At 41.4% G+C, this 26,740-nt stretch overlaps 1 protein-coding gene across 5 annotated transcripts; it reads right to left on the bottom strand.

Moving 5' to 3' along the window:
- Window positions 1-8,425: 8,425 nt before the first annotated feature.
- On the bottom strand, window positions 8,426-25,361 carry LOC130282955 (oocyte zinc finger protein XlCOF6-like). Of its 5 annotated transcripts, XM_056531975.1 has the most exons (10): window positions 25,114-25,361; window positions 21,719-21,797; window positions 17,233-17,424; window positions 17,023-17,149; window positions 16,418-16,503; window positions 16,224-16,323; window positions 15,333-15,397; window positions 14,935-15,046; window positions 13,750-13,827; window positions 8,426-13,584 (listed from the first exon to the last, which is right to left on the bottom strand). In XM_056531975.1, the coding sequence occupies exons 1-10, from the start codon at window positions 25,176-25,178 to the stop codon at window positions 12,266-12,268; spliced, it is 2,223 nt and encodes a 740-aa protein (XP_056387950.1). In that variant the 5' UTR covers window positions 25,179-25,361; the 3' UTR covers window positions 8,426-12,265. The 5 variants fall into 5 exon arrangements, with proteins under 5 accessions (XP_056387950.1, XP_056387946.1, XP_056387949.1 ...); XM_056531971.1 differs by having other exon boundaries at window positions 8,429-13,827; window positions 25,114-25,358; XM_056531974.1 differs by having other exon boundaries at window positions 8,430-13,827; window positions 25,110-25,234.
- Window positions 25,362-26,740: the final 1,379 nt, after the last annotated feature.

The raw sequence follows: 26,740 nt of genomic DNA, 5'->3' as shown, positions 1-26,740 counted from the left end.
TTTGATAGTGTCAAATGGAATTATCTGTGGAGGGTAATAGGGGCCATGGGGTTTGGACCTAGATTTCTTACTTATGTTAAACTTCTCAACCAGAGCCTGACTACGCGTCTACGGGTTAATGGCAGGTTGTCCCCATCATTTGAACTACGGAGGGGCACGCGACAGGGGTGTCCGCTGTCGCCTCTGCTCTTTGCGCTAGCCATAGAGCCGTTTGCTTGTCTCCTGCGAGCCTCACCTGATCTGATTGGATTTCGCTACGGTTCCATTGATGAGAGAGTGGCGCTTTACGCAGATGACTTTACTATTTCTGGGTGATACTGCTAGGTCCCTGTCCCCTGCTATGTCGATTATTTCAGAGTTTGGTACCTACTCTGGCCTGCTTATCAATTGGGAAAAGTCAGTTCTGATGCCCCTAGATGCTCTGCCTGATATTTCTCAGATAGCCCTATCTAATATACAGGTGGTTAAGGGATTTAATCACACCATTTTTGCATGATTTTATACCCCGTAACCTGACACCCCAGCTGGACAGGAGTTTCCAAAAGGTGGCTGTCTGATGTAAATTGCCAATTTTGGTGGTTGGCCGGACTAATCTAACAAAAATGGTACTTATGCCGCAGTTGCTATATGTGCTGCACAACTCTCCTGATAGCAGTGACTTACTTTCACAGAATACAGCGACTTTTTAGACAGTTGGGGGGGAGGGACTGCTAGGATCAAACTTGAAACATTACAAGGGGCAAAATCTTCGGGTGGGCTGGAGTTACCTAATCCCTGGCTGTATTTTATCGCCTCGCAACTTCATCAGTTAAGAGGGTGAGAAAAGACATCTTTATTGGGGCCTACGGGTCGTTTATTTATGGCTAAACATGGAGGGAGAGTACCACTACATATTCTTGAAATTGGAGCCCTGACCAGACCTCCGGACTCTTCTCCCACTACCTTGCTCCTCTGCAAGCTCTGGGGCCATACGCGTAAGGTAATGGGTCTTGCGAATTTTTTATCACATACACCGCTGTGGCATAACCCGGGCTTGCAGGTTTTCTACTCCTTTGCGGATGCTGGTTATTAGGAGAGGAGAGGATTGTGTGAACTGGGGCAGCTAGCTGTACAGGGTGTAGTTAGATCTTTTGAGGACTTGCAGGAGGAGTTTGCTTTACTGCGCTCTTCATTTTACCGATACTTGCAACTCCGTCATGTGTATGAAACTCAGAATCATCTGCGGTACAGTCTAACAAGGTCCTAGAATCCGTGGTTATGAAAAGGGAGGCTGCAGGTATTATTTCTAGGCTTTACGGTGAGTTAAGTTTCTACCATGAACGTTTCCCCTTGACTGTCCGCGCTAAGTGGGAGAGGGATCTTGGTGGGTTGAGTGATAAGGAGTGGTCTATGGTGCTTTCTTTAACCCCCATCTTAGTCTATTAGACTTTGACAAAGACAATCACAACTGTTCTTTTTGCATAGGGTGTATAAAACCCCACTGTTCTTACAAAACATTGATGTTCGGCCTGACTCTGCTTGCCCCAGGTGCAGTGAGTTGGAGGCTCATTTGTTGCATATGATGTGAGCATGCCCTGTATTACATGCATATTGGAATGATGTGATACGGCTTATTACGACTGTTTACGGGGTAACATTGAATATAACACCTAAGGTGTGCTTACTGGGTCTTATTGGATGCGATCAGGAACCCTCCATGGGAAAAGTGGGAATTTTACGGGTGTTGTATCAGGCCAGGAAACTTATAGCGCAGTTCTGGATCAGAACGTCTCCTCCGGGGGTAGCTGATCTTGTCAAAAGAATAGCGCAGAGAGTGCGCTTGGAGAAAGGGATTTATATTAAGCATAAAGTTGTACGGAAATTTGATGGTATCTGGGGACCCTGGGTAAACCACTATGACCCCCCCGTTGAATGATTCTTAGTTGATTGTACATCCTCAGTCTGTCTTTGACGTATTATGCTTGGCCTGTATGCTGGAGGTCTGTGAATGTGACTTTATTCTTTCTCATACTCACATCTTACTTTCTACCCTCATTTGGTGGTTTTGATGGAGCGCCTGTAGGTACCGCTTGTTGTAGTTCTGAGTGTGTGGTGCGAGGGAGACTAATCATCGGGACGGAAAATTTTTAAACCCTTGGTTTATTACAAGTGTGTTTTGTGCAGTAAAGGGCTGGAGACATTTGTTTTCAAATGTTTGAAAAACCTTTAATAAAAACTATCTGATTTCAAAAAAAAAAAAAAAAAGGGAAAATCTGACTTCAATAGCTCAGTGAAGCTGATCGGGACACATGGGGCAAAATCATGGGGTCCCAATCAGCTGCGAGGATGGCAAAAGGAGCCCTATCTGCCTCTTTGCTGTCCGATCAGTGCTCCAATGCTCCAAAAAGCCATAATAGCCTGGAGCAATGGAGTGCCAATAACACTGATCAATACTGTGCTATAGCACAGCATTGAACAGTGTATGCAATCTAAAGACTGCAAAAAAATAAAAATAAAAAAGTTACTAAATGTGAATAAGCCCTTTCACTAATAATAGTTTGAATCACCCGCCTTTTTCCATATAAAAATAAATAAAAACGTTATCCCCTTAACAATGCAGGACGTATATATTTACATCCTGCGTCGGCTCCCACGATATAACACGGGGTCATATGGTGACCCCGCGTCATGTAGGGTAGGTCCCGATTGCGGTGATGCCTGGTATTAACCCTTCAGACGCGGCCATCAACGTTCGTCTGAAGTGAAGCCGAAACCATCCTGGCAGCTCAGTCGGGCTGTTCGGAACCGCCGCGGAGGAGGATCTCTACCTGGCTCCTCGCTGTCTGATCGCCGAATGAAGGCTCTGTGCCTGAGATCCAGGCAGGAGCAGTCGAGCGGTGATAACACTGATCAATGCCAGGTTAATGCATGGTCAGTTTAGGAAATCAGTGTGTGCAATGCCCGGTATTAACCCTTCAGGCGAGGTGATCAAAGTTGACCGCCGTGTCTGAAGTGAAACCGAAAGCATCCCGGCAGCTAAGTCTGGCTGTTCGGGACCGCCGCGGTGAAATCGCGGCGTCCCGAACCACTTGCAGGACACCAGGAGGATCCCTACCTGGCTCCTGCGTGTACGATTGCCGAATGACTGCTCTGTGACCGAGATCCAGGCAGGAGCAGTAGAGCGGCGATAACACTGATCAATGCCATACTATTGATTGGCAGTGAACAGTGTAAGAGATCAGTGTGAGCAATGTTATACTCCCCTAAGGGGGCTATAACATTGCAAAAAAAGAAAAAGAAAATAAAGTGTTAATAAATGTGATTTAAATATAAACATATGTGGTATTGTGCGTAAATGTCAGAACTATAAAAATATGGTTAATTAAACAACACGGTCAATAACGTACCCGTAAAAAAAAAATTCTATGTCCAAAATAGCGTATTTTTGGTCACTTTTTATATAAAACAAAAAGTGAATGGAAAGCAATCAAAAAGTCTTATCAAAACAAAAATGGTACCGTTAAAAACTACAGATCACGGCGCAAAAAATGAGCCCTCATAACGCCCCATATGCAGAAAAAAATAAGTTATAGGGGTCAGAAGAGGACATTTTTAAACATATAAATTTTTCTGCATGTAGTTATAATTTTTTCCAGAAGTAAGACAAAAATCAAACCTATATAAGTAGGGTATCATTTTAACCGTATGGACCTACAGAATAAAATAAGATGTCATTTTTACCGAACATTGCATTGTGTAGAAACAGAAGCCCCCAAAAGGTACAAAATTGTGTTTTTTCTTCAATTTTGTCACAATGATTTTTTCTGCTTCGCCGTGGATTTTTGGGTAAAATGACTGATGTCACTGCAAAGTAAAATTGGTGGTGCAAAATATAAGCCATAATGTGGATTTTCAGGTGGAAAATGAAAAGGGTTATGATTTTTTAAAAAGGTAAGGAGGAAAAAACAAAAATGCAAAAACTGAAAAACACCTTAAGTGGTATCGCTGCGTGTGTAAATGCCCAAACTGATAAAATATAATGTTAATTAAAAGGGTACTCCACTGGAAAACATTTTTTTTAAATGAACTGGTGCTAGAAAGTTAAACAGATTTGGAAGTTACTTCTATAAAAAAAAAAAAAAAATCTTAACCCTTCCAGTACTTATCAGCTGCTGCTTTTTGAATTTCCTTTCTGTCTGTGCTCTCTGCTGACACCTCTGTCCATGTCAGGAACTGTCCAAAGCAGGATAAGTTTGCTATGGGGATTTTTCTCCTACTCTGGACAGTTCCTGAAATGGACAAAGGTGTCAGCAGAGAGCACTATGGTGAGACAGAAAGGAAATTCAAAAAGAAAATAAACTTCCTGTGGCTCATACAGCAGCTGATAAGTACTGGAAGGGTTAAGATTTTTTTTAACAGAATAATTTACAAATCTGTTTAACTTTCTGGCACCAGTTGATTAAAAAAAATATGTTTTCCAGTGGAGTACCCCTTTAAACTGCACAATCAATGGCGTACGTGGAAAAAAATACCAGACACCAAAATACCAGAAAAACTACAAAAATAAGCCCAGATTTGCGTATTTTTGGTCACTTCATATACCAGAAAAACAAATAATAAACAGCGATCACAAAATCTGATTAATACAAAAACGATAAGGATAAAAGAGAAATACAGATCACGGCGCAAAAAATGCGCTCTCATACATCCCTGTTTAGGGAAAAATAAAAAATATATGGGTCAGAAGAGGGCAATTTTAAGCATACTAATTTTCATACTAAAATTTTATAATTTTTTAAAAGTAGTAAAATAAAACAAAACCTGTTCAAATTGGGTATCATTTCATCATCTGGACCTACAGAATGAAGATAATGTTTAATTTTTACCGAAACATGCACTACGTAGAAACGGAAGCCCCCAAAATTAGCAAAATGTCAAGTTTTTTGGTTTTTTTTGCCAATTTTGCCTCTCCCCCAGCTGATGCAAAACTACAACTCCCAGCATGCCCAGACAGCCAAGGGCAGTCTAATACCAATACCAACCGCAAACATTATTAAAGAATAATTATAATAATATTTATTTAGCTTCAACAGATTAAGCGGGACTTTAAAATGGAAAGTAAAAAAAAAAAAAATCGGAGAAAATAATGTAGTACAATGATCATATTTAAAGGGAAGCTTCAGATAATGCTCCATGAGGATATTTGACAGGATTTAATATTTTCTTCAATATATGCAGCATTAATTGATCTCCAAGTCAACTTAAGGTAATGCTAATTTGACTTTAGTAGACAGCGAAATAAGACACTAGTGATTTGGACTCTAGCACCCCCTGCTGTCACATTTCCAGTATGCTTTTTATCATTAAAAATTAGTATTATTTAAAAAAAAATAAACAAAAAAAATCCCATTTCATAGGCAATATACAATATAATATGATATAACAACATTTTGGTGATATATAAAAGTATACATAACTTTGTGGTTCAGACAATTCATTGTGTAATGGCAAGATTTACCGCATTACTAAAAAGCAGGCTGTGCGGCTGCAAAAGGTTGCGCCTGTAGGTCAGTGTTTGCCAACCAGGGCTCCTCCAGTTGTTGCGAAACTACAAAGCCCAGCATGTCTGGACAGTCTTTGGCTGTCTGGGCATACTTGAATAACCAACTAAACTACACTGCTCAAAAAAATAAAGGGAACACAAACAACACAATGTAATTCCAAGTCAATGACACTTCTGTGAAATCACACTGTCCACTCAAGAAGCAACACTGACAATCAATTTCACATGCTGTTGTGCAAATGGGACAACAGGTGGAAATTATAGGCAATTAGCAAGACACCCCCAATAAAGGAGTGGTTCTGCAGGTGGTGACCACAGATCACTTCTCAGTTTCTATGCTTCCTGGCTGATGTTTTGGTCACTTTTGAATGTTGGCGGTGCTTTCACTCTAGTGGTAGCATGAAACGGAGTCTGCAACCCACACAAGTGACTCAGGTAGTGCAGCTCATCCAGGATGGCACATCAATGTGAGCTGTGGCATGAAGATTTTCTGTGTCTGTCGGTGTAGTGTCCAGAGCATGGAGGCACTACCAGGAGACAGGCCAGTACATCAGGAGATGTGGAGGAGGCCATAGGAAGGAAACAACCCAGCAGCAGGACTGCTACCCCCGCCTTTGTGCAAGGAGGAGCCGGAGGAACACTGCCAGAGCCCTGTAAAATGACCTCCAGCAGGCCACAAATGTGTATGTGTCCACTCAAACTGTCAGAAACAGACTCCATGAGGGTGGTATGAGGGTCTAACATCCACAGTTGGGGGTTGTGCTTACAGCCCAACACTACGCAGGACGTTTTGTATTTGCCAGAGAACACAAAGATTGGCAAATTCGCCACTGGCGCCCTGTGCTCTTCACAGATGAAAGCAGGTTCACACTGAGCACGTGGCAGAGTTTGGGGACGCCGTGGAGAACGTTCTGCTGCCTGCAACATCCTCCAGCATGACCTGTTTGGCGGTGGGTCAGTAATGGTGTGGGGTGGCATTTCTTTGGGAGGCCGCACAGCCCTCCATGTGACTGCACTTATGTACCAAGATGAGATCCTTTGTGAGACCATATGCTGGTGCGGTTGGTTCCTCCTAATGCAAGACAATGCTAGACCTCATGTGGCTGGAGTGTGTCAGCAGTTCCTGCAAGAGGAAGGCATTGATGCTATGGACTGGCCCGCCCATTCCCCAGACCTGAAACATCATGTCTCGCTCCCTCCACCAACACCAGGTTGCACCACAGACTGTCCAGGAGTTGGCGGATGCTTTAGTCCAGGTCTGGGAGAACATCCCTCAGGAGACCATCAGGAGCATTGTAGGGAGGTCATATGGGCATGTGGAGGCCACACACACTACTGAGCCTCATCCTCATTTTCACTTGTATTAAGGACATTACATGAAAGTTGGATCAGCCTGTAGTGTGGTTTTTCCACTTTGATTTTGAGTGTGACTCCATATCCAGACCTCCTTGGGTTGATAAATTTGATTTCCATTGATAATTTTTGTGTGATTTTGTTGTCAGCACATTCAATTATGTAAAGACAAAAGTATTTCATACGATTAGTTCAGTTCCCTTTATTTAGTGTTCCCTTTATTTTTTTTGAACAGTGTATGTAGTGGCTGAACATTTGCTTTGTTCTATGTATGTAAAGACCCAATAGGTCTTAGGCTACATTCACACTACCGTTGTGCCCCGTCAAGAACGTCCGTCAAATTATTAATTTTTTTTTTGGAGTTTGACAGCCGTCCTTTTGATGGGCGCAACGGGCAACAGCGGGTCCCGATGGACCCCATTATAGTCAATGGGGTCTGTCGGGTGCCGCTGTTTTTCAGCAAGAATAGTGGGAGAAAATAGACGGCTTGAGAAGTTTATTTTTTTTCTCCCGCTATTCTCCCCGGCGGTCCCGGCGGCCGTCACACTGGCTGTAGCCAATGTCCAAGGGTTCTTATGTGTTCTGGTGTGTATGCAGCATCCACAGTATCTTTATAGTTGTTCTTTCAGGGGAAAAATGTTGCTTCAAAACAATGGGAGTCCCTGAATGCAGCCATCTTGATTGAAGTGCTCCCTTCAAATGGGGAACTTGGGGCAAACCCTTCAAGGCTTTGTTATATCCAACACCTCTATAGGGTATAATGGAGCAGATGTGTGTTGAAATCCAAACCACAGTGTACCAAGACTGGACGAACCAAGAAAAGACATCCGACAGAGCATCACAACGGCAGGCCATGTGTGGTAGATCAAGGGGCGGGCATCCGGTGGCACATTTGCTATCATAATAATGTACCACAGTGGATTAACTGACTCCACAGTACAACAGCAGGCAAACAAGACAACTTTCCATAATAAAGTGCATAGATTTAATGCACTAGCGGTGGTGCTGTGGATCTAAGCTGAGGTGCCAATACTGATGCTTAATATGGGCCCCTGTATACCATATAACATAGACCAATAAAAATTACTATAAAAGGCAGTTCTGTATTGGAAATATCAGCCGAAGGAGAACGCCCAGTCTCCAAAACTAAGCGGAAGGATTTTTGGACTACACATACGATCCGTAGTGACGTCACTACCCTTGCTAATTCCATCTAGCTAACCATCTTGCAGCGGGATGCACGGCCGTAGAGATGCCACTGGCCAGGGCTGACTTCTTCTATTCCCCAAACGTGCATCATTTGAACTGTAGGAGCAAAACTTTTGTAGGAGCAAAAATCGTTTTTTTAATCCTGGAGCTGCTACTAAAAAGGATTGATATTGCACTATATTAAATTAAGTACACTCCAGCACTTCCAGCTTCATAAGATACATCTCAATATTAGGCAGATACTAATCCTTTTTAGATATTCCCAATTTTTATAACTAATCTACATTATCCTTTTAAGTCCAATACAGCACTGACTTTTATAGTACATTGCATTGACTGGGATTTAATAACTAAAAATTAAAAAGGGTGCCCCTGAAGACCCCGCTTCGTCAAAAACAATGCCTCTTATTGGCCAAAGAAATATCTATGGACATTGGACATAGAGCAGGTCGCATGGAGTAATAAGTCCCAATTCATGGGCACAGCATTGACGTTCGACAAGCTGGTGGTGGGAGTTTCCGGTTTGTCTGGAAGGTCAAGGATCAGGGGTGAGCTGGATATTAGTTTTTTTTTGTGTTTTGTCCTAGCATGCCCGATGACTATTGGTCATCATACTACAATCTTTGAATGGTGAACACTATAGGGACCTGTGTCACACCAAGGAGAATAGTTCATGTTTGTCCTATAAGATATTGCTATGCTGGAATAAGCTGTGAGATCTGCTCCTGTTTCCCATACAACATGCACCAACTGAAGCAGCTGCTGCCGCAGGCGGTCCAGTCCAGTATGGAGGATGTTCGGCGCTGTGAGGAATCTGTTCACTAATGTCTGCAAGCAGTGGTCCTCAAAGAGGCCAACATGTTATTGAGAAGGAGTTTCTAATGCAGTGATCGTTCAGTGTAGTCACATTGGCTGTTAAGTAGCTTTATTATAAGTCACACTATAACTTTAATATACAAAATGTATAGTGCTTAAATAACAGAACAAAAAATTTAATAAACTAAATTGGGATTATTTTTTCTCCCACAAACAAATGTATTTTATATAACGCTCTTAGGGACAACAAACTACACAATAACATGGCAATTCTGGACTGAAGCCGTCAATATAATTGAATGTCATCCCATTGTTTTTAATAATATCTCTGCATTTCAGAGATCGATCTGCTCTGAGTGATCTAGTATGCCTGTAAACAGCGAGGAACATTTCAAAACAGGCAATCTAATTTTTATCGGATACAGGCCTTATCCAAGATCCAAACACTTATTGCCACCACCTTTAATCCAACTAAAAAATTATTTAATGAGCAAATACATGCCCTTTTACAGGAAAGACTTGCTGTGGAAGTCAAATAAATTTAAAAAAAAAATTATATCTATTGCTGGTCAATACAATAACTCAATTACTATATGGTTTGCCTAAAATCCATAGGGGGAAATTCCCTGCCACCATAAGGCCAATAGGCCATAGTTAGAGAATCAGTGAATACAGATGAGGGAGGTGTGTGTGCACCTCAGCCAATCAGGGACAATCACACACTGAAGTGCTCTTTCCGAGCTGAGGAGAAGAGAGTGTGACATTGCATGTGACGTGTCATCTACTGTAGACGACAGTCATCATGTGTGATACTAACTACTGGACTTCCTGCCTTGAGGAAAAGCTAAAAGAAACAGGGTATATGCTCAGATTACACCTGTACATTATAAAGCTACACTAAAGTTATATGACTTTGCAAAGGTCATTTCATTTGACTGGAGTACTCTTTTAGGGTAGGGGTACATGTAACAGATCCGCAGGGTATTTTATGCTGCGGATCTGCCGGTGACCCAACCCAGAGTGTGCCTCCAGCTGTTGACACAACATATGATTGACACTGGCAGTGCAAAACAAACACATCATAAACAGGTCTGCCTGTTTTTTCACATTCATTATACTTATTTGTTTTATCATTTGTACAGCGCCCTGGGACTAAGGCCACTATAAAAATAAATAATGTGTACCCAAGAAAAATGAGGACATGAGATTTTGTATTGATTAAAAAAAAAAAAAAAAAAAAAAAATATATTTGACAGATCCCATGCCCAATATTGATTATCTGATTACTAGTCTTGGGGAAGCCCAATATATTGCCGCATTTGAAATAGGGCTATGGGCAGATGATCCCACTTGAGGGTAGGGTCACATGTGACATTTTGCTGCTGCATATTTTCCTACCCATTGAAGTCTAAGGGACTTATCAAAACCTGTCCAGAGGAAAAGTTGCCCATAGCAGCAAATCAGATCGCTTCTTTCATTTTGCAGAGGCCTTGTTAAAAATGAAAGAAGCAAGCTGATTGGTTGCTATGGGCAACTTTTCCTCTGGACAGGTTTTGATAAATCTTCCCCTATGAGTAGAAATATACACAGCTGATTTTGCTACTTATTGATTTCAATGGGCAGAAAAATACGCAGCAAAATACACTATGTGTGACCCTTCCCCGAGGGTACGTTCACATGTGCCTATTTTTGCTGCAGATTTTGCTGTCCATTGACTTCAATGGGTAGCAAAATCTGCAGCAGAAAATATGCACGTGTGAACGTACCCTGAAAGCGACTTTTGTGAAAAGATAGCTTTTGTCACCCCACAATTCAATTCACATGTATGGCTTATATAATGCCCCTGCTACATTTCAATGGCTTATGAATACAGTAACAAAACACCATACATTGTACTGTGCTTAGATCGATGACATCATTCTCTTTAGTTCCATTTGGAAGGCTTATCTTTTACATTAAAGGAATAGTCCGGTGGAAAACTTATTTTTATTTATTATTATTTTTTTTTTAATCAACTGATGCCAGAAAGTTAAACAGATTTGTAAATTACCTCTACTAAAAAAAAATCTTAATCCTTCTAGTACTTATTAGCGGCTGTATACTACAGAGGAATTATTTTCTGTCATGACAACAGTGCTCTCTGCTGACACCTTTGACCATGTCAGGAACTGTCCAGGAGAAATTCCCCAAAGCAAACATATGCTGCTCTGGACAGTTCCTAAAATGGACAGAGGTGTCAGCAGAGAGCACTGTGATGGCGAAAGACAAGAAATCCCTGAAGAAAATATTTTCCTCTGTAGTATACAGCCGCTAAGAAGTACTGGAAGGATTAAGATTTTTTAATAGAAGTAATTTACAAAAAATTAAAAATACAGTTCCACCAGAGTAACCCTTTAAGACAATGTAAATATCTGCCATAGCTGAAGGTGGACTTACAATCAATCCCATAATCTACATTAGCTTGACAATATTATAGATGGTGGGGGAAATGAAACTAGAAATTTCCGAAGATCACAGAACTAAAAGGAAGAAAAAAGGACAAGCTGCCTATTACTGCCGATTTATTTCGATTTTAGAAAATATGGTTTAAGGCCAGGTGAGCCAGAGCTGCAGCAAAACCAAATTTGTTTCTTTGCTATAACTTTGTTTTGTGTATTGTAAGATTGTAAGCTCCTTTTTCTATTTTGATCCCTTAAAAGGGGTTCTCTGAATAGCAAAAGTTATTCATATTTAGTCCCCTCATGGCCAGACCTGGATTGTAATATACACTTATTACCTGTACTGGGCCGTTCTCCCTGTTGGAATATGCTGTGAGAGGCAGGAAGTGAAGTAAAACCTGGCATCCTCTGTTAGCTTTGTCACCTGTCCCATCCCCCCCCCCCCCCCCCTCCTCCCAACAGAGACAAAGATCACGTGACATTTTGTCCTGGTTTTCAGAATTACCTAGTAAGCTACGCCTCTTTTGGTCATCATACGGACAAGTCACATATCCTTTTTAACACCATCCAACCAAGCCACCTGCTATCATAGCTCATCAAGCCACACCTCCTGCTGGCAAGCAACGCCCACTTTCTAATGGTCTCGGCAGTAAAGACTGCTGGGAAGTGTAGTTTTAATAGAGTGTGTAGGAGGAAGGATGAGCATGGAGAAGTGGGCAGAGTAGGACTGTACATTGGGGATGAGTTAATGGTGCCAGACAAGCCAGGGGGACTATGTGACAGTGTGGCTTCTCTGTAATAGTTTCCACCCAGAAGTCTGGCCATTTTACCTCTCACAAGTCTGACTCTGGTGTAAAATAAAAGAAATACAACAAAAAAAGAAAAATAAGGAATCAGATCTTATGTGTTAAGTGATTTCATCTTTGCATAAAACATTTTCAAAACTATGATAAAACATTGCCTTCTCCTCAGTGTGAATTTTCTGATGTTCAAAAAGATCCAATTTCCTGCTAAAACCTATTCCACAATACAGACATGAATACGGCTTCTCTCTTGTGTGAATTTTTTGATGGTCAACAAAAACTGATTTCTTAGAAAAACATTTTCCACATTCTAAACAAGAAAATGGCTTTTCTCCAGTGTGAATTCTCTGATGTTCGGCAAGAACAGATTTTCGGGTAAAACATTTACCACAGTCTAAACATGAATATGGCCTCTCCCCTGTGTGAGTTTTTTGATGATCAACAAGACCAGACTTTTGGGTAAAACATTTTCCACATTCAGAACATGAAAATGGCTTCTCTCCTCTGTGAATTTTCTGATGTTCTACAAGGCCCCACTTCTGATTAAAGCCTTTACCACATTCAAGACAGGAATACGGCTTCATCCCTGTGTGAATTATCTGATGGTTAAGAAGAGACGCTTTTCTATTAAAACTTTTTCCACACTGTAAACATGGAAATGGCTTCCCTGTGTGAGTTTGCTGATGGTCAATAAGACTTGCCTTCTTGGTAAAACATTTACCACAATCCAAACATGAAAATGGCTTCTCGCCTGTATGAATTTTCTGATGGGCAACTAGTCCAGATTTCAAAGTAAAACATTTCCCACACACTTCACAAGAAAACAGCTTTTCCCCTGTGTGTGTTCTCTGATGTTCTGTTAGACCTGATTTTAGAGTAAAACATTTACCACATTCAGCACAAGAGTATGGCTTCTCCCCTGTGTGAATTCTCTGATGTTTCACAAGATCTTGTTTCTGGGTAAAGCTTTTACCACATTCAGCACAAGAGTATGGCTTCTCCCCTGTGTGGGTTCTCCGATGTCTAACAAGATCCGATTTATGGATAAAACATTTTCCACATTCCGAACATGAGAATGGCCTCTCTCCTGTGTGTATTTTCCAGTGTTCAACAAGACAAGACTTTTGAGTGAAACATTTACCACACTCAGAACATGAAAATGGTTTCTCTCCTGTGTGTATTTTCATATGTCCAACAAGGCCTGACTTTTGACTAAAAAATTTCCCACAAAGTAAACATGAAAACGGTTTTTCCCCTGTGTGAGTTCTTTGATGCCTAGCAAGATCTGATTTTTGGGTAAATTGTTTCCAACAGTCTGAACTAGAAAACAGTTTCTCTCCAGTGTGAGTTCTCTGATGTTCTTCAAGAATTGATTTTCTGTTAAACCTTCGTCCACAATCCACACATGGAAAAGGCTTCTCCCCTGTATGAATTTTCTTATGGTCAAACAGATCTGATTTTTGAGCAAAACATTTCCCACAATCCAAACATGAAAATGGCAATGGACCTCTATGAATTTCTTGATGTTTAAACAAATCTAATGTTTGTGAAAACCATTTCCCACAGTACAGACATGGAAACTGACTACCTCCGAGTGATTCTTGAGTTCCACCTTCTAAGTATGAAGAAAAAAGGAGGTGGTCTTCTAAGTTCTTGGCCTGGCCATCTGCAAATAAAAAGACACCTGTAATTTACAGTTTTAATAAGATACAATGACAAAAAAAAAAGTTTTTCTTCTTTTAATCAAAATAAAAAAACAAAACACCATAATGTGGTTGCGAAAAGGTCACAATGTATCATGTTTAAATACACCAAATCTTACATATTGTCCCAGATTTACTAAAAATGTTTCATTCTTTTCACAGTGCAAACAGACAGTCTTTAAATGTGCCAGATGAATGAGTATGCCTCAAGTTGACTGCTAAAACTGGTAAATTTGTAGACTGTTGGGTTCAAGATTACACCAATTTTCAGCTAATGTATATTAAGTATTTTATTTGGTGCACATAGTCCACAGCCCCTTTTGCCGAGACCATGTTCCCAATTGGCAAAGAAAGGTGTGTAAACTCATCAAAATGTGATGCAAATATCATGTGCACCAGCTTTTCCTACCACTGGACCACTGCCCCCAAAATCTCATGGCAGCACTAGAGATGAGCAAACTTACAGTAAATTCGATTCGTCACAAACTTCTCGGCTCGGCAGTTGATGATTTATCATGCGTAAATTAGTTCAGCCTTCAGGTGCTCCGGTGGGCTGGAAAAGGTGGATACATTCCTAGGAAAGAGTCTCCTAGGACTGTATCCATCTTTTCCAGCCCACCGGAGCACCTGAAAGCTGAACTAATTTATGCAGGATAAGTCATCAACTGTCGAGCCGAGAAGTTTGTGACGAATCGAATTTACTGTAAGTTCGCTCATCTCTAGTCAGCACCATGGTGTTCTGAAATTATTATTATTATTTTTTTATTTAATTAGAATGTATTTTTCAAAACCCAGGTTCACCTCGTGAACAGAGCGGCGATGGTCCACACACCTCCTCCATGCAGCGTCTATCAAAGAACCATAGATACAGGAGCGCTGTACTTGTGTATCTTCGGTTCTCCCATAAAGATGCATGGAGGGGGCGTATCGATCACTCCATGAAGCATAAATTGGGAAATGGACCAGAAACAGAAAGCCTAGAATAATGTTCCGACGCTTTTCTTCTGTATGCGATTCCATAGAAGTCTGACCCGTTACAATCCCTTCTCATGCAGCATATGATAACTTACCTATGTCAATATATACAGAACCTTCCTCCTCCTTACAAGATTGACCACTCCGCATATGTAACTCCTCATCATCCTCTACAACCTCCACTTTAATATCAATCAGATTTTCACCCTGATTTAACATAAAGAAGAAATATTACAAATCAGAAGACAGCTGAAGAAGTCTAGTTGAACGGTTTTAAGGAAACAGGAAAGAGATTTCTAACAAAGCCCCATTCATAAGGCCAGTGTTTCCCAACCAGTGTGCCTCCAGCTGCTGCAAAACTACAACTCCCAGTATGCCCAGACAGTTTTGCAACAGCTGGAGGCACCCTGGTTGGGAAACACTGCATTAGGCAAAGACAGAGCGAGGGGTCCACACTCTAGAGATGAAGTGTATGGAAAGCCCTCAGATCTACCTGAGTATCTTTATTTAGACAATCCTTGGGACATCTCTCTGGTAGATTCCTCTTACTGGATTTATCTGTAAGAAACACACAATAATGTTTAAACCTCTGGCCTGTTAAAGAGGACCTGTGGTCATTTCCAAAAACCCTATGTAGTGGTGTAAAGATTCCTTAGGGTGGGCTAATCACATACATCTTTTGCAGTTTGTTGAAATGCCCTAACAAGCACTCCCCACCCTCCCCATTCTGACATTCGGGAATTAAAGGGGTACTGTGGTGAAAAACAATTTTTTTTAAATCAACTGGTGCCAGAAAGTTAAACACATTTGTAAATTACTTCTATTTAAAAATCTTAATCCTTACAGCACGTATAAGCTGCCTTTGCTTCACAGGAAGTTCTTTTCTTTTTAAATTTCTTTTCTGTCTGACAACAGTGCTCTCTGCTGACACATCTGTCCATGTCAGGAACTGTCTAGAGCAGGAGAGGTTTGCTATGGGGATTTGCTACTACTCTGGACAGTTCCTGAGATGGACAGAGGTGTCAGTAGAGAGCACTGTGCTTTTGTTTTTCACCAGAGTATCCCTTTAAAAGGAGTGTTTTATTTGGTTTCTTGATGTGCCCTCCTGTTCCTGAGTTATGAGGGTTTATAGTTTGTCTGACAATTCCGGGAAGCAGTCAGATGGGCGTGAACTTCATTTTGTAATGGGAGTGACTATCAGGTGATGGGCGGAGTTATACAGACTGTATATTCATGCATTTGATCAGGACACCCAAAGCTATTAAATGACAGCCATTCAAATGAGACAAAGGTTCTCGGGATGAGGCAATCCCTTTAAAAACTAACCAGAACTGTAATATCTCAATGACAATTGTATATTATTATGTTTCTTAGGAGGTAAAACCTGGACTGATATCAGTAGAATTGTGCAAAAAGTCCCGATCACGCATCATATTTATGTCCTCTTCAACATCTTCATCTTTAATATAGAGAAAACCTGCCCCCTAAATAGTACAAGAGTTAATGAAAGAATATATCAGTATAAAGAAGCACAAACATTTTCCATAGACATAGCTAAAAATAGAAACAGCTACTAACCTGTTGTTCTGGCGAAACACCTACATCCAGTTTATAAGGACTAGGACATCTCTTAGGTGGATTTTCCTTACTGGATCCATTTGTAACTAAACAGATTGAAGGAAGTTATTAAAATGAATGCAAAGAAATATCAGAGTCTTTGTTGGCAGAAAGAGAGCTGAGATCAGTTTGGTTACTATGGGCAATTCTCCAAATCCCATTAAAGGGGTACTCCAGTGGAAAACACTTTTTTTCATAACAACTGGTGCCAGAAAGTTAAACAGATTTGTAAATGACTTCTATATAAAAATCTTAATCCTTCCAGTACTTATCAGCCGCTGTATATTACAAAGGAAGTTGTATTTCTTTCTGGAGATCTTTTCAGTCAGACCACAGTGCTCTCTGCTGACACCTCTGTCCATATCAGGAACTGTCCAGAGCAGGAGAGGTTTGCTATTGGGATTTGCTTGATACAGACAGGTGTGTCAGCAGAGAGCACTGTAGTCTTGTGGAAGGATTAAGATTTTTATATAGAAGTAATTTACAAATCAGTTTAATTTTCTGGCACCAGTTGATTGTTTTCCACCGGAGAAACCCTTTAAGGACAAATTAAAGTCTCCTGTAACCTGGTGATACGATGGGCTGCCGATTACTCTCCATGATGACATCTTTATACTGATCCTTGTGTTCTTCTAAATACTCCCACTCCTCTACAGAGAGATAAAGGGCGACATCCTGGCATCTTAAAGGGACCTGTTACACAAAATGATACAATTATCACCCAAACCTCTCTTGGTGTTACTGTGTAATGTCCCAGCGTTCCCATCATCGCTCACCTCTCCAGTCAGCAGCTCAATGATCTGGTTGGTGAGATCTAGGATGTTGTGATCCTTGTTCCTCTCATGTATCAATGACTGAGGTGGAGGCTCCAATATAGAGGTCTGTAACCCCCTCCATTCCCCTGACGCACGTGTACGGACACTCTGCTTCACACACTCACAAAAGGACTTCTTCACTACAGTGTAATCCTGTGTTTGAAGAGAAGCTGAGATAAATACACCTTAATATATATATATATATATATATATATATATATATATATATACATATATACACCTTAATATTGATATAGTTTGGGTCACTGAGACATGGCTGGACTCCTCGCATGACTGGGCTGTTAATCTGCAGGGGTTTACATTGTTTCGCAAGGATAGAATGAACAGAAAAGGTGGTGGAGTCTGTCTGTATGTAAGAAGTGGTATGAAAGTCAATGTGAACGATGCCATAGTGTGTGATGATTTTGAGGATGTGGAATCACTGTGGGTAGAATTACAAAAGGAGGGAAATACTGAAAAAATAATATTTGGGGTAATCTACAGACCCCCTAATATCACTGAAGAGATAGAAGGTCGGCTGTATAAACAAATAGAGAGGGCCGTCCGGGCAGGTACAGTGGTAATAATGGGAGATTTTAACTATCCAGATATAGATTGGGGGTTGGCTAAAACTACAAAGGGGCGACAATTCCTAAATTTATTGCAGGATAATTTTATGGGCCAGTTTGTGGAGGACCCAACAAGAAGTGATGCCTTGTTGGATCTGATCATTTCCAACAACGCAGAGCTGGTTGGTAATGTAACTGTGCGGGAAAACCTTGGGAATAGCGACCACAATATAGTTACTTTTGACTTAAAATGTAGAAAACAAAGACAGGCGGGGAAGGCAAAAACATATAACTTTAAAAAGGCAAACTTCCCTGGGCTGAGAGCTGCACTACAGGACATAGACTGGGGGGAGGGGTTGTCAAATACTGATACAGAAGGTAAATGGGACATCTTTAAATAAACTCTAAATAACTATACATCTAAATATATACCAAAGGGGAACAAATATACACGATTAAAACTAAATCCTACATGGCTGACAAATGATGTTAAAAGAGCAATAAACAAAAAAATAGCCTTCAAAAAATACAAATCTGATGGGTCAGCGATAACATTTAAACAGTACAAAGAGCTTAATAAAATCTGTAAAAATGTAATAAAAACAGCAAAAATTCTAAATGAGAGACAGGTGGCCGAAGAAAGCAAAACTAATCCTAACTTTTGTTAGATATATAAATACAAAAAAACCAAGGACAGAGCATGTAGGACCCCTTAAGGACTCAGGGTTTTTCCGTTTTTGCACTTTCGTTTTTTCCTCCTTACCTTTTAAAAATCATAACCCTTTCAATTTTCCACCTAAAAATCCATATTATGGCTTATTTTTTGCGTCGCCAATTTTACTTTGCAGTGACATCAGTGATTTTACCCACAAAATCACGGCGAAACGGAAAAAAAATGATTGTGCGACAAAATCGAAGAAAAAACGCCATTTTGTAACTTTTGGGGGCTTCCGTTTCTACGCAGTGCATATTTCGGTAAAAATTACACCTTATTATTCTGTAGGTCCATACGGTTAAAATGATACCCTACTTATATAGGTTTGATTTTGTCGCACTTCTGGAAAAAATCATAACTACATGCAGGAAAATGTATATGTTTAAAAATGTCCTCTTCTGATCCCTATAACTTTTTTTTTTTTCCACGTACAGGGCGGTATGAGGACTCATTTTTTGCGCCGTGATCTGAAGTTTTTATCGGTATGATTTTTGTTTTGATCGGACTTTTTGATGGTATAAAAAGTGACCAAAAATGCGCTCTTTTGGACTTTGGAATTTTTTTGCGCGTACGCCATTTACCGTGCGGTTTAATTAATGATATATTTTTATAGTTTGGACATTTACGCACGCAGCGATACCACATATGTTTATTTTTTAATTTTTTTTTTTTACACTGTTTTATTATGGGAAAAGGGGGGTGATTCAAACTTTTATTAGGGAAGGGGTTAAATGACCTTTAACAACACTTTTTTTTTTACTTTTTTTTTTGCAGTGTTATAGCTCCCATAGGGACCTATAACACTGCACACACTGATCTTCTACACAGATCACAGGCGTGTATTAACACGCCTGTGATCAGTGTTATCGGCGCTTGACTGCTCCTGCCTGGATCTCAGGCACTGAGCAGTCATTCGCCGATCGGACACCGAGGAGGCAGGTAAGGGCCCTCCCGGTGTCCTGCAAGCTGTTCGGTGAAATCGCGGCGGTCCCGAACAGCCCGACTGAGCAGCCGGGTCACTTTCACTTTAGAAGCGGCGGTCAGCTTTGACCGCCGCTTCTAAAGGGTTAATACCACACATCGCCACGATCGGCGATGTGTGGTATTAGCCAGAGGTCCCGGCCGTTGATTAACGCCGGGACAGACGCGATATGATGCGGGATCGCGGCGCGATCCCGCTTCATATCGCGGGAGCCGGCGCAGGACGTAAATATACGTCCTGCGTCGATAAGGGGTTAATAATGATAATGGGTAGGTTGTCACAGGCGATAAAGAGAAAGCGGAGCTACTGAATGGGTTCTTTAGTTCTATATACACTATGGAAGAAGGAGCTGACATTGGCCAGGTCAGTGCTGGTAACACATCATGTAATGTACTGAACTGGCTTAATGTAGAGATGGTACAAGGTAAGTTAAGTGATATAAATGTAAGCAAATCTCCAGGGCCAGATGGATTGCACCCAAGAGTTCTTAGAGAGGTAAGTTCAGTAATATCTGTACCCCTGTTCATGATATTTAGAGATTCTCTGGTGTCTGGTATTGTGCCAAGGGACTGGCGCAAGGCGAATGTGGGGCCAATCTTCAAAAAGGGCTCTAGGTCTTCGCCAGGAAACTATAGACCGGTAAGTCTAACGTGCATTGTGGGTAAATTGTTTGAAGGACTTATAAGGGATTACATACAGGAATACATAGGGGATAATTGTATTATAAGTGATAGCCAGCATGGGTTTACTAAGGATAGAAGTTGTCAAACCAATCTAATTTGCTTTTATGAAGAGGTGAGTAGAAGCCTTGACAGAGGAATGGCTGTGGATATAGTGTTTCTGGATTTTGCTAAAGCGTTTGATACTGTCCCTCATAGAAGTCTGACAGGTAAGTTAAGGTCTTTGGGTTTAGAAACTTTAGTTTGTAACTGGATTGAACACTGGCTCATGGATCGTACCCAAAGAGTGGTGGTCAATGATTCGTACTCTGATTGGTCCCCGGTAATTAGTGGTGTACCCCAAGGTTCAGTACTGGGCCCGCTGCTGTTTAATTTATTTATCAATGATATAGAGGATGGTATTAACAGCTCTGTTTCTATCTTTGCAGATGACACCAAGCTTTGTGGCACGGTACAGTCTATAGAGGATGTGTATAGGTTACAAGAGGACTTGGATAGACTAAGTGTCTGGGCATCCACTTGGCAAATGAGGTTCAATGTGGATAAATGTAAAGTTATGCATCTGGGTACTAATAACCTGCATGCATCGTATGTCTTAGGGGGGATCAAACTCGCAGAGTCACTGGTAGAGAAGGATCTGGGTGTACTTGTAAATCACAGACTACAGAATAGCATGCAATGTCAGGCTGCTGCTTCCAAAGCCGGCAGGATATTGTCATGTATCAAAAGAGGCATGGACTCAAGGGACAGGGACATAATACTCCCCCTTTATAAAGCATTGGTACGGCCTCACCTGGAATATGCTGTTCAGTTTTGGTCGCCTGTACATAAAAGGGACACTGCGGAGCTGGAAAGGGTGCAGAGACGTGCGACTAAACGAATATGGGGCATGGAACATTTTAACTACAAGGAACGATTAAAGGAGTTACAATTGTTTAGTCTTGAGAAGAGACGTTTAAGGGGGGATATGATAAACGTATATAAGTATATTAATGGCCCATACAAAAAATATGGAGAAAAACTGTTCCAGGTCAATCCCCCCAGAGGACGAGGGGGCACTCCCTCCGTCTGGAGAAGAAAAGGTTTAGTCTCAAGGGGCAACACGCCTTCTATACCATGGGAACTGTGAACTTATGGAACAGGCTACCTCAGGAACTGGTCACAGCAGGAAAAATTTACAGCTTTAAAACAGGGTTAGATACATTCCTGGAACAAAATAACATTAATGCTTATGAAGAAATATAAAATCCCATCCCTTCCCCCAATATCCCACCACACCCCTACCCTTCAATTCCCTGGTTGAACTTGATGGACATATGTCTTTTTTCGACCGTACTAACTATGTAACTATGTAACATACAATGGTTGTTCTGAAAACGATTAATATTGTAATTTAAGGGACCACTGTATATGCAATATGTGAAATATATGCAAAAAAATAGAAGAACCAAAACACATGCAAATACTTCTTTACGGCATTGTACATTTCCAGAATCCTCACCTCTCCAGTCAGCAGGAAGATAATCTCCAGGGTGAGGTTCAATATTTTCTCTGTTACCTTATTTCTATTCTTGTCCATTCTAAGTGAGTCAGTCAAGGAAAGCACATGACAGTGTAAGGAGACTTCCGCAGGAACATGAAAAAAACACGACTGTAGGTTAAGAATTGACATAAAATACCAGGAAACTACTTAAAGGGGTATTCCAGGCTAAAACTTTTTTTATATATCAACTGGCTCCGGAAAGTTAAAACAGATTTGTAAATTACTTCTATTAAAAAATCTTAATCCTTGCAATAGTTATTAGCTTCTGAAGTTGAGTTGTTTTCTGTCTAACTGCTCTCTGATGACTCACATCCCGGGAGCTGTGCAGTTCCTATGGGGATATTCTCCCATCATGCAGAGCTCCCAGGACATGACATCATCATTGAGCAGTTAGACAAAAAAAAATTCAGAAGCTAATAACTATTGGAAGGATAAAGATTTTTTTAATAGAAGTAATTTACAAATCTGTTTTAACTTTCCGGAGCCAGTTGACATATATAAAAAAAAAAAAATGTTTTTGCCTGGAATACCCCTTTAATAACAATGACTGAGAGCCAGCTTCACAATCTACCATGTTTAATAGAGCAAGGAATGGGTGGAAACATCAAAATCCTGCTCATTTACAAATTGCCTTACTGCATATACCAAAATTTTAAGAGGTTTTTGTGGATTAGAAAAACAGAGCAGATTTCATTAAAAACCAGCGCCACACCTGTCCTCAGGTTGTGTGTGGTATTGCAGCTTAGTTCCATTGAAGTGAATAGAGCCAAGCTTTCATACCCTACACAACCTGGGACAGGTGTGGTGCTGTTTTTCTATGTTTCAGCATTGTTATTTCAATGGGGACACCATTTCCTAAAACCAGTCAAAAGAAAATGGCCACTGTCATTTCAGACAACTTTCCTCCATTTGATACCCACAGTATTCCCAAAATATTTGGAAAATCGCTTCTTTTACCAAAAATGACTCCATACTGAAGAAAAAAAAAAGATCTAAAGTCTTAACCACCAGGTTTCTCCCTCCTAAAGTCTAAGCCACTAGGAATCACACTTTCCTGCAATCTGCTGTCCACTGACTGTTAATAGGGTAAATCTGTCTCTAGTAACAGCTAGATCAGGACATTACAGAAAGTGGGGAGGGGCTGGCTGTGTTTCTGTAAGCTAAACCAGTCTTTCAACTTTAGATGATCCACACTACCGTGGACATTATTTTTTATTTTATTTTTTATCAACTGATGCCAGAAAGTTAAACAGATTTGCAAATTACTTCTATTAAAAATCTTAATCCTTCCAGTACTTTTTAGGGGAGCTATACTACAGAGGAAATATTTATCTTTTTGGATTTCTCTTATGTCACGACCACAGTGCTCTCTGCTGACCTCTGCTGTTCATTTTAGGAACTGTCCAGACCAGGAGAAAATCCCCATAGCAAACATATGCTGCTCTGGACAGTTCCTAAAATTGACAGCAGAGAGCACTGTGGTCGTGACATCAGAGAAATCCAAAACGATAAATATTTCCTCTGTTAACCCTTCAGACGCCGCATCTGAAAACGAAAGTAAACGCTTCCCGGCAGCTCAGTCGGGCTGATCTGGACATTGCGATAAAATCGCGATGTTCCGATCAGCTGGGACGCAGGCGGAGGTCTCCTTACCTGTGTCCGCGGTGTCCGATCGCGGTTTGATTGCTCCAAGCCTGAATTACAGGCTTGAGCAATCGAGACCCTATTTCGCTGATCCGTGCAGAACTATGGCTCTGCAGGGATCAGCATAGGAAATCAGTGTGTGCAGTGAAAAAAAAAAAGTTAACAAAAGGTCATTTAACCCCTTCCCTAATAAAAGTTCAAATCACCCCCCTTTTCCCATAAAAAAAAAACAAAAGAAACTGTAAATAAAAATAAACATATGTGGTATTGCCGCGTGTGTAAATGTCTGAACTATAAAAATATCTCATTAATTAAACCGCACGGTCAATGACGTACACGCAAAAAAATTCCAAAGTCCAAAATAACGTATTTTTGGTCGCTTTTTACATCATGAAAAAATGAATAAAAAGCGATCCAAAAGTCCGATCAATATAAAAATTGTACGTCAGATCACGGCCTTCCGTTGTCCGGGCATGCTGGGAGTTGTAGTTTCACAACAGCTGGTGGCACCCTGGTTCGGAAACACTGTCTTAGTGCTTTGGCTGTCTGGATATGCTAAGAGTTGTATTTTTTTTTTTTTTTTTTTTAAACATGGGAGTCAATGGGAACCGTACAGAACTGTATGTGCGTACAGTTCCATACAATTATCACCATACGATTATCACCATACGGTTTTTGACTTTGCACAGTTTTTTTTCTTGGAATTTCAATCAAACAAGTGAAACTTTATTCAAAATGGATTGAAAAGTTAAAAACGTATACAGTTTTTTCAAACCGTATACTGTTTTCAACCGTATATGGGTTAAAATTTGCACACATGCTTTGATACAATTTAGTCCGGTTTTGAGGAATCAGTTTTTCATGAAAAACCTGATATTGCAAAACCGTGGTGTGCATGCACCCTAAACAATGTTCGGCTGTATGGGCATGCTAGAAATTGTAGTTTAGCAACAGCTGGAAAGGCAACACTGAGATATTGGCCCTCATTTACTATTCTAAACCCGACTTCTTTTGTCGGGTTTTTTTGGCGCATCTTTGTCTGCGACATGTCGCAGACATCGTGCGCCAGTCTGCGACACAATGCGACATTTTTTTCCCGACAGACCCGATGTGGATTCTCCCAAACCCGAAAAAGGGGCGTAACCCGACATTTCTGAGCTTTCCCACGTATTTATAAAGGTTTCCAACCCGAATTTGTTGAATTGTTGTGGATTTTTTCCCGAGAGCTCAGAGGAGTTGGAAACCAAAACCAACAAAACCCACGTGCGACAAACAGGATGCGACATAATAATAAATACCAGGGGAAAAAAGCAGTCGGGTAAGAAAGCAACATAGACTTACAACCCGATTTTCTAAGTAAATGAGGGCCATTGTGTTATGCAACATATTGATCATCAAGGTTTTCCTATGCTGAAATAGCACTGCGCCCCCTTCATTCTAAGAATTGGTATGATCCTGGCAGTCAGATCTCACTAATCAGAAGGAGATAGACTGACTGACTGCAGTGTGTATAGGGGAGGATCATAAATTGCTTGACTTAAAGGTTGGCCTTTTGGAAGGATTGAGGACAGGGTATAGATATGGTTACCTACAAGCTGTCATACCTAAAAGCTAAATCAGAGTATCTCGTGCTCAGTAGTGTACAGACCAACAATATATAAAGAGACTAGACGCCATGAAGATACTATATAAATAGAAGTCATACCTACATTGAGCGCAGCGAAAGATCTTCACTACATCCAGCCACAAGCTTTACCGGAACTAACCCTGTCATCCACAGCAGCGCTTATTCACAATAACCAACAGCACAGCACGCTTCCGCCGTCTTTTCACACGTGACTTCATCGCTGTGTGCGATTGGCAGCCAAGGCTGCCCACGTGACATACGCAGCGAGACATTTTCTCAAAAGAGGCTAGATGCAGAGTAGAGCTCCACTTTCTATAGGAAACACGTGACATCCACTCCCGCTCAGCGCCACCTACTCCCATCATCACAACCTAGCCCCACCTACTCCATGACGCCAGCACAGGTCCTAAACCACAAATCTTATCTATGCTGCACTGACGAGCTCCGCCCCCACGTGACCTCCACTTTTTTTTTTTTTCCTGTAATGCTGGTCTGCGCCCTCACATGTACTAGTCACATGATTGTGTCATCTTCACAGGTCCTACACCTACAGTATCATGGTGATGGTGGGTGATGGTCTGCGCCCTCACATGTACTAGTCACATGATTGTGTCATCTTCACAGGTCCTACACATGCAGTATCATGGTGGTGGTGGGTGATAGGTGATGGTGTGGGGTGTGGTGTGTGTCCGGGCATGCTGGGAGTTGTAGTTTTGCAACATCTGGAGGTCCGCAGGTTGAAGACCACTGGTATTGGAGGTTGTACTCACCTGTCCCCGCCGCTCCGGACCGTCACCTCTGCCCGGGATGTCGCCTTCCATCGCTGTCGCCGTGTCCCCGACGCTCCGGCAAGGCCTCTGCTTCCCCGTCATCTTCTCTCTCCGTCGCCGCCATCACGTCGCTACGCACGCCGCTCCTATTGGATGACAGGACGGCGTGCGCAGCGACGTGATGACGTCGATGGAGAGCGCCGACGATGCAGGGGATCCCGAAGAGGACGCACCGGAGCCCCGAGGACAGGTAAGTGATCGTCAGCGGACCACACGGGACACTGTAAACGGCTATCCGGTGGCAGCTGAAGCAGTCTGCGCTGCCGGAGAGCCGTTTATGTGATGGCCCCGACATACAAAAGCATCGTATGTTGATTCTGCCTTCAACATGTGATGGCCTCTGAGAGGCCATCGTATGTTGAAATAATCGTAGGTCCGGGGGGGGGGTCACTGTATAGTATACACGGTGTGTAATCTACTATTGTAAAATTCAATAGGTTCTATTTGCATCTTCAATATAACATGTAGTAAACATCCTGTCATTCTGAAATCATCTCCATCGCGTTGTTTCTTCCTCTAGTAAACTCCGCCGCATCTTACGCATTTTTTCTTGTACATAAGATCAGGGACCATATAGACCAGTGGTCTTCAACCTGTGGACCTCCAGATGTTGCAAAACCGACTCCCAGTATGCCTGGACAGCCGTTGGCTGTCCGGGCATGCTGGGAGTTGTGGTTTTGCAACATCTGGAGGTCCACAGGTTGAAGATCACCGATATAGACAATCTCCACCATTCAATCGGAACTGACATGATGTGCGTGTCACTGCACTAGTAAGATGATTAAATGAGGTGGAGGTTTGTTGCAGTGTATTAGTGTGTCATCCCAGAAGTAGTAATTATAGGAGTCATTTTGTAACAGTGTTTGATCCCAGTAATAG

This window comes from Hyla sarda, chromosome 7, assembly GCF_029499605.1.
Source record: "Hyla sarda isolate aHylSar1 chromosome 7, aHylSar1.hap1, whole genome shotgun sequence".
NCBI classification, from domain to species: Eukaryota; Metazoa; Chordata; class Amphibia; order Anura; family Hylidae; genus Hyla; species Hyla sarda.
Note: the sequence above shows the minus strand (reverse complement) of the source record. Positions and strands in the feature narration are given on the sequence as shown.

What these genes read in the sequence shown, in the direction of transcription:
- LOC130282955 (XM_056531971.1), bottom strand. Translation starts at nt 25,178, where the DNA reads ATGACAGGGTTAGTTCCGGTAAAGCTTGTGGCTGGATGTAGTGAAGAT. An exon ending in TCTTCCTGCTGACTGGAGAG is followed by an intron (nt 17,425 to 21,718) that starts GTGAGGATTCTG and finishes CTTCAAACACAG; the next exon opens with GATTACACTGTAGTGAAGAA. An exon ending in GTGTTTCGCCAGAACAACAG is followed by an intron (nt 16,324 to 16,417) that starts GTTAGTAGCTGT and finishes TGTACTATTTAG; the next exon opens with GGGGCAGGTTTTCTCTATAT.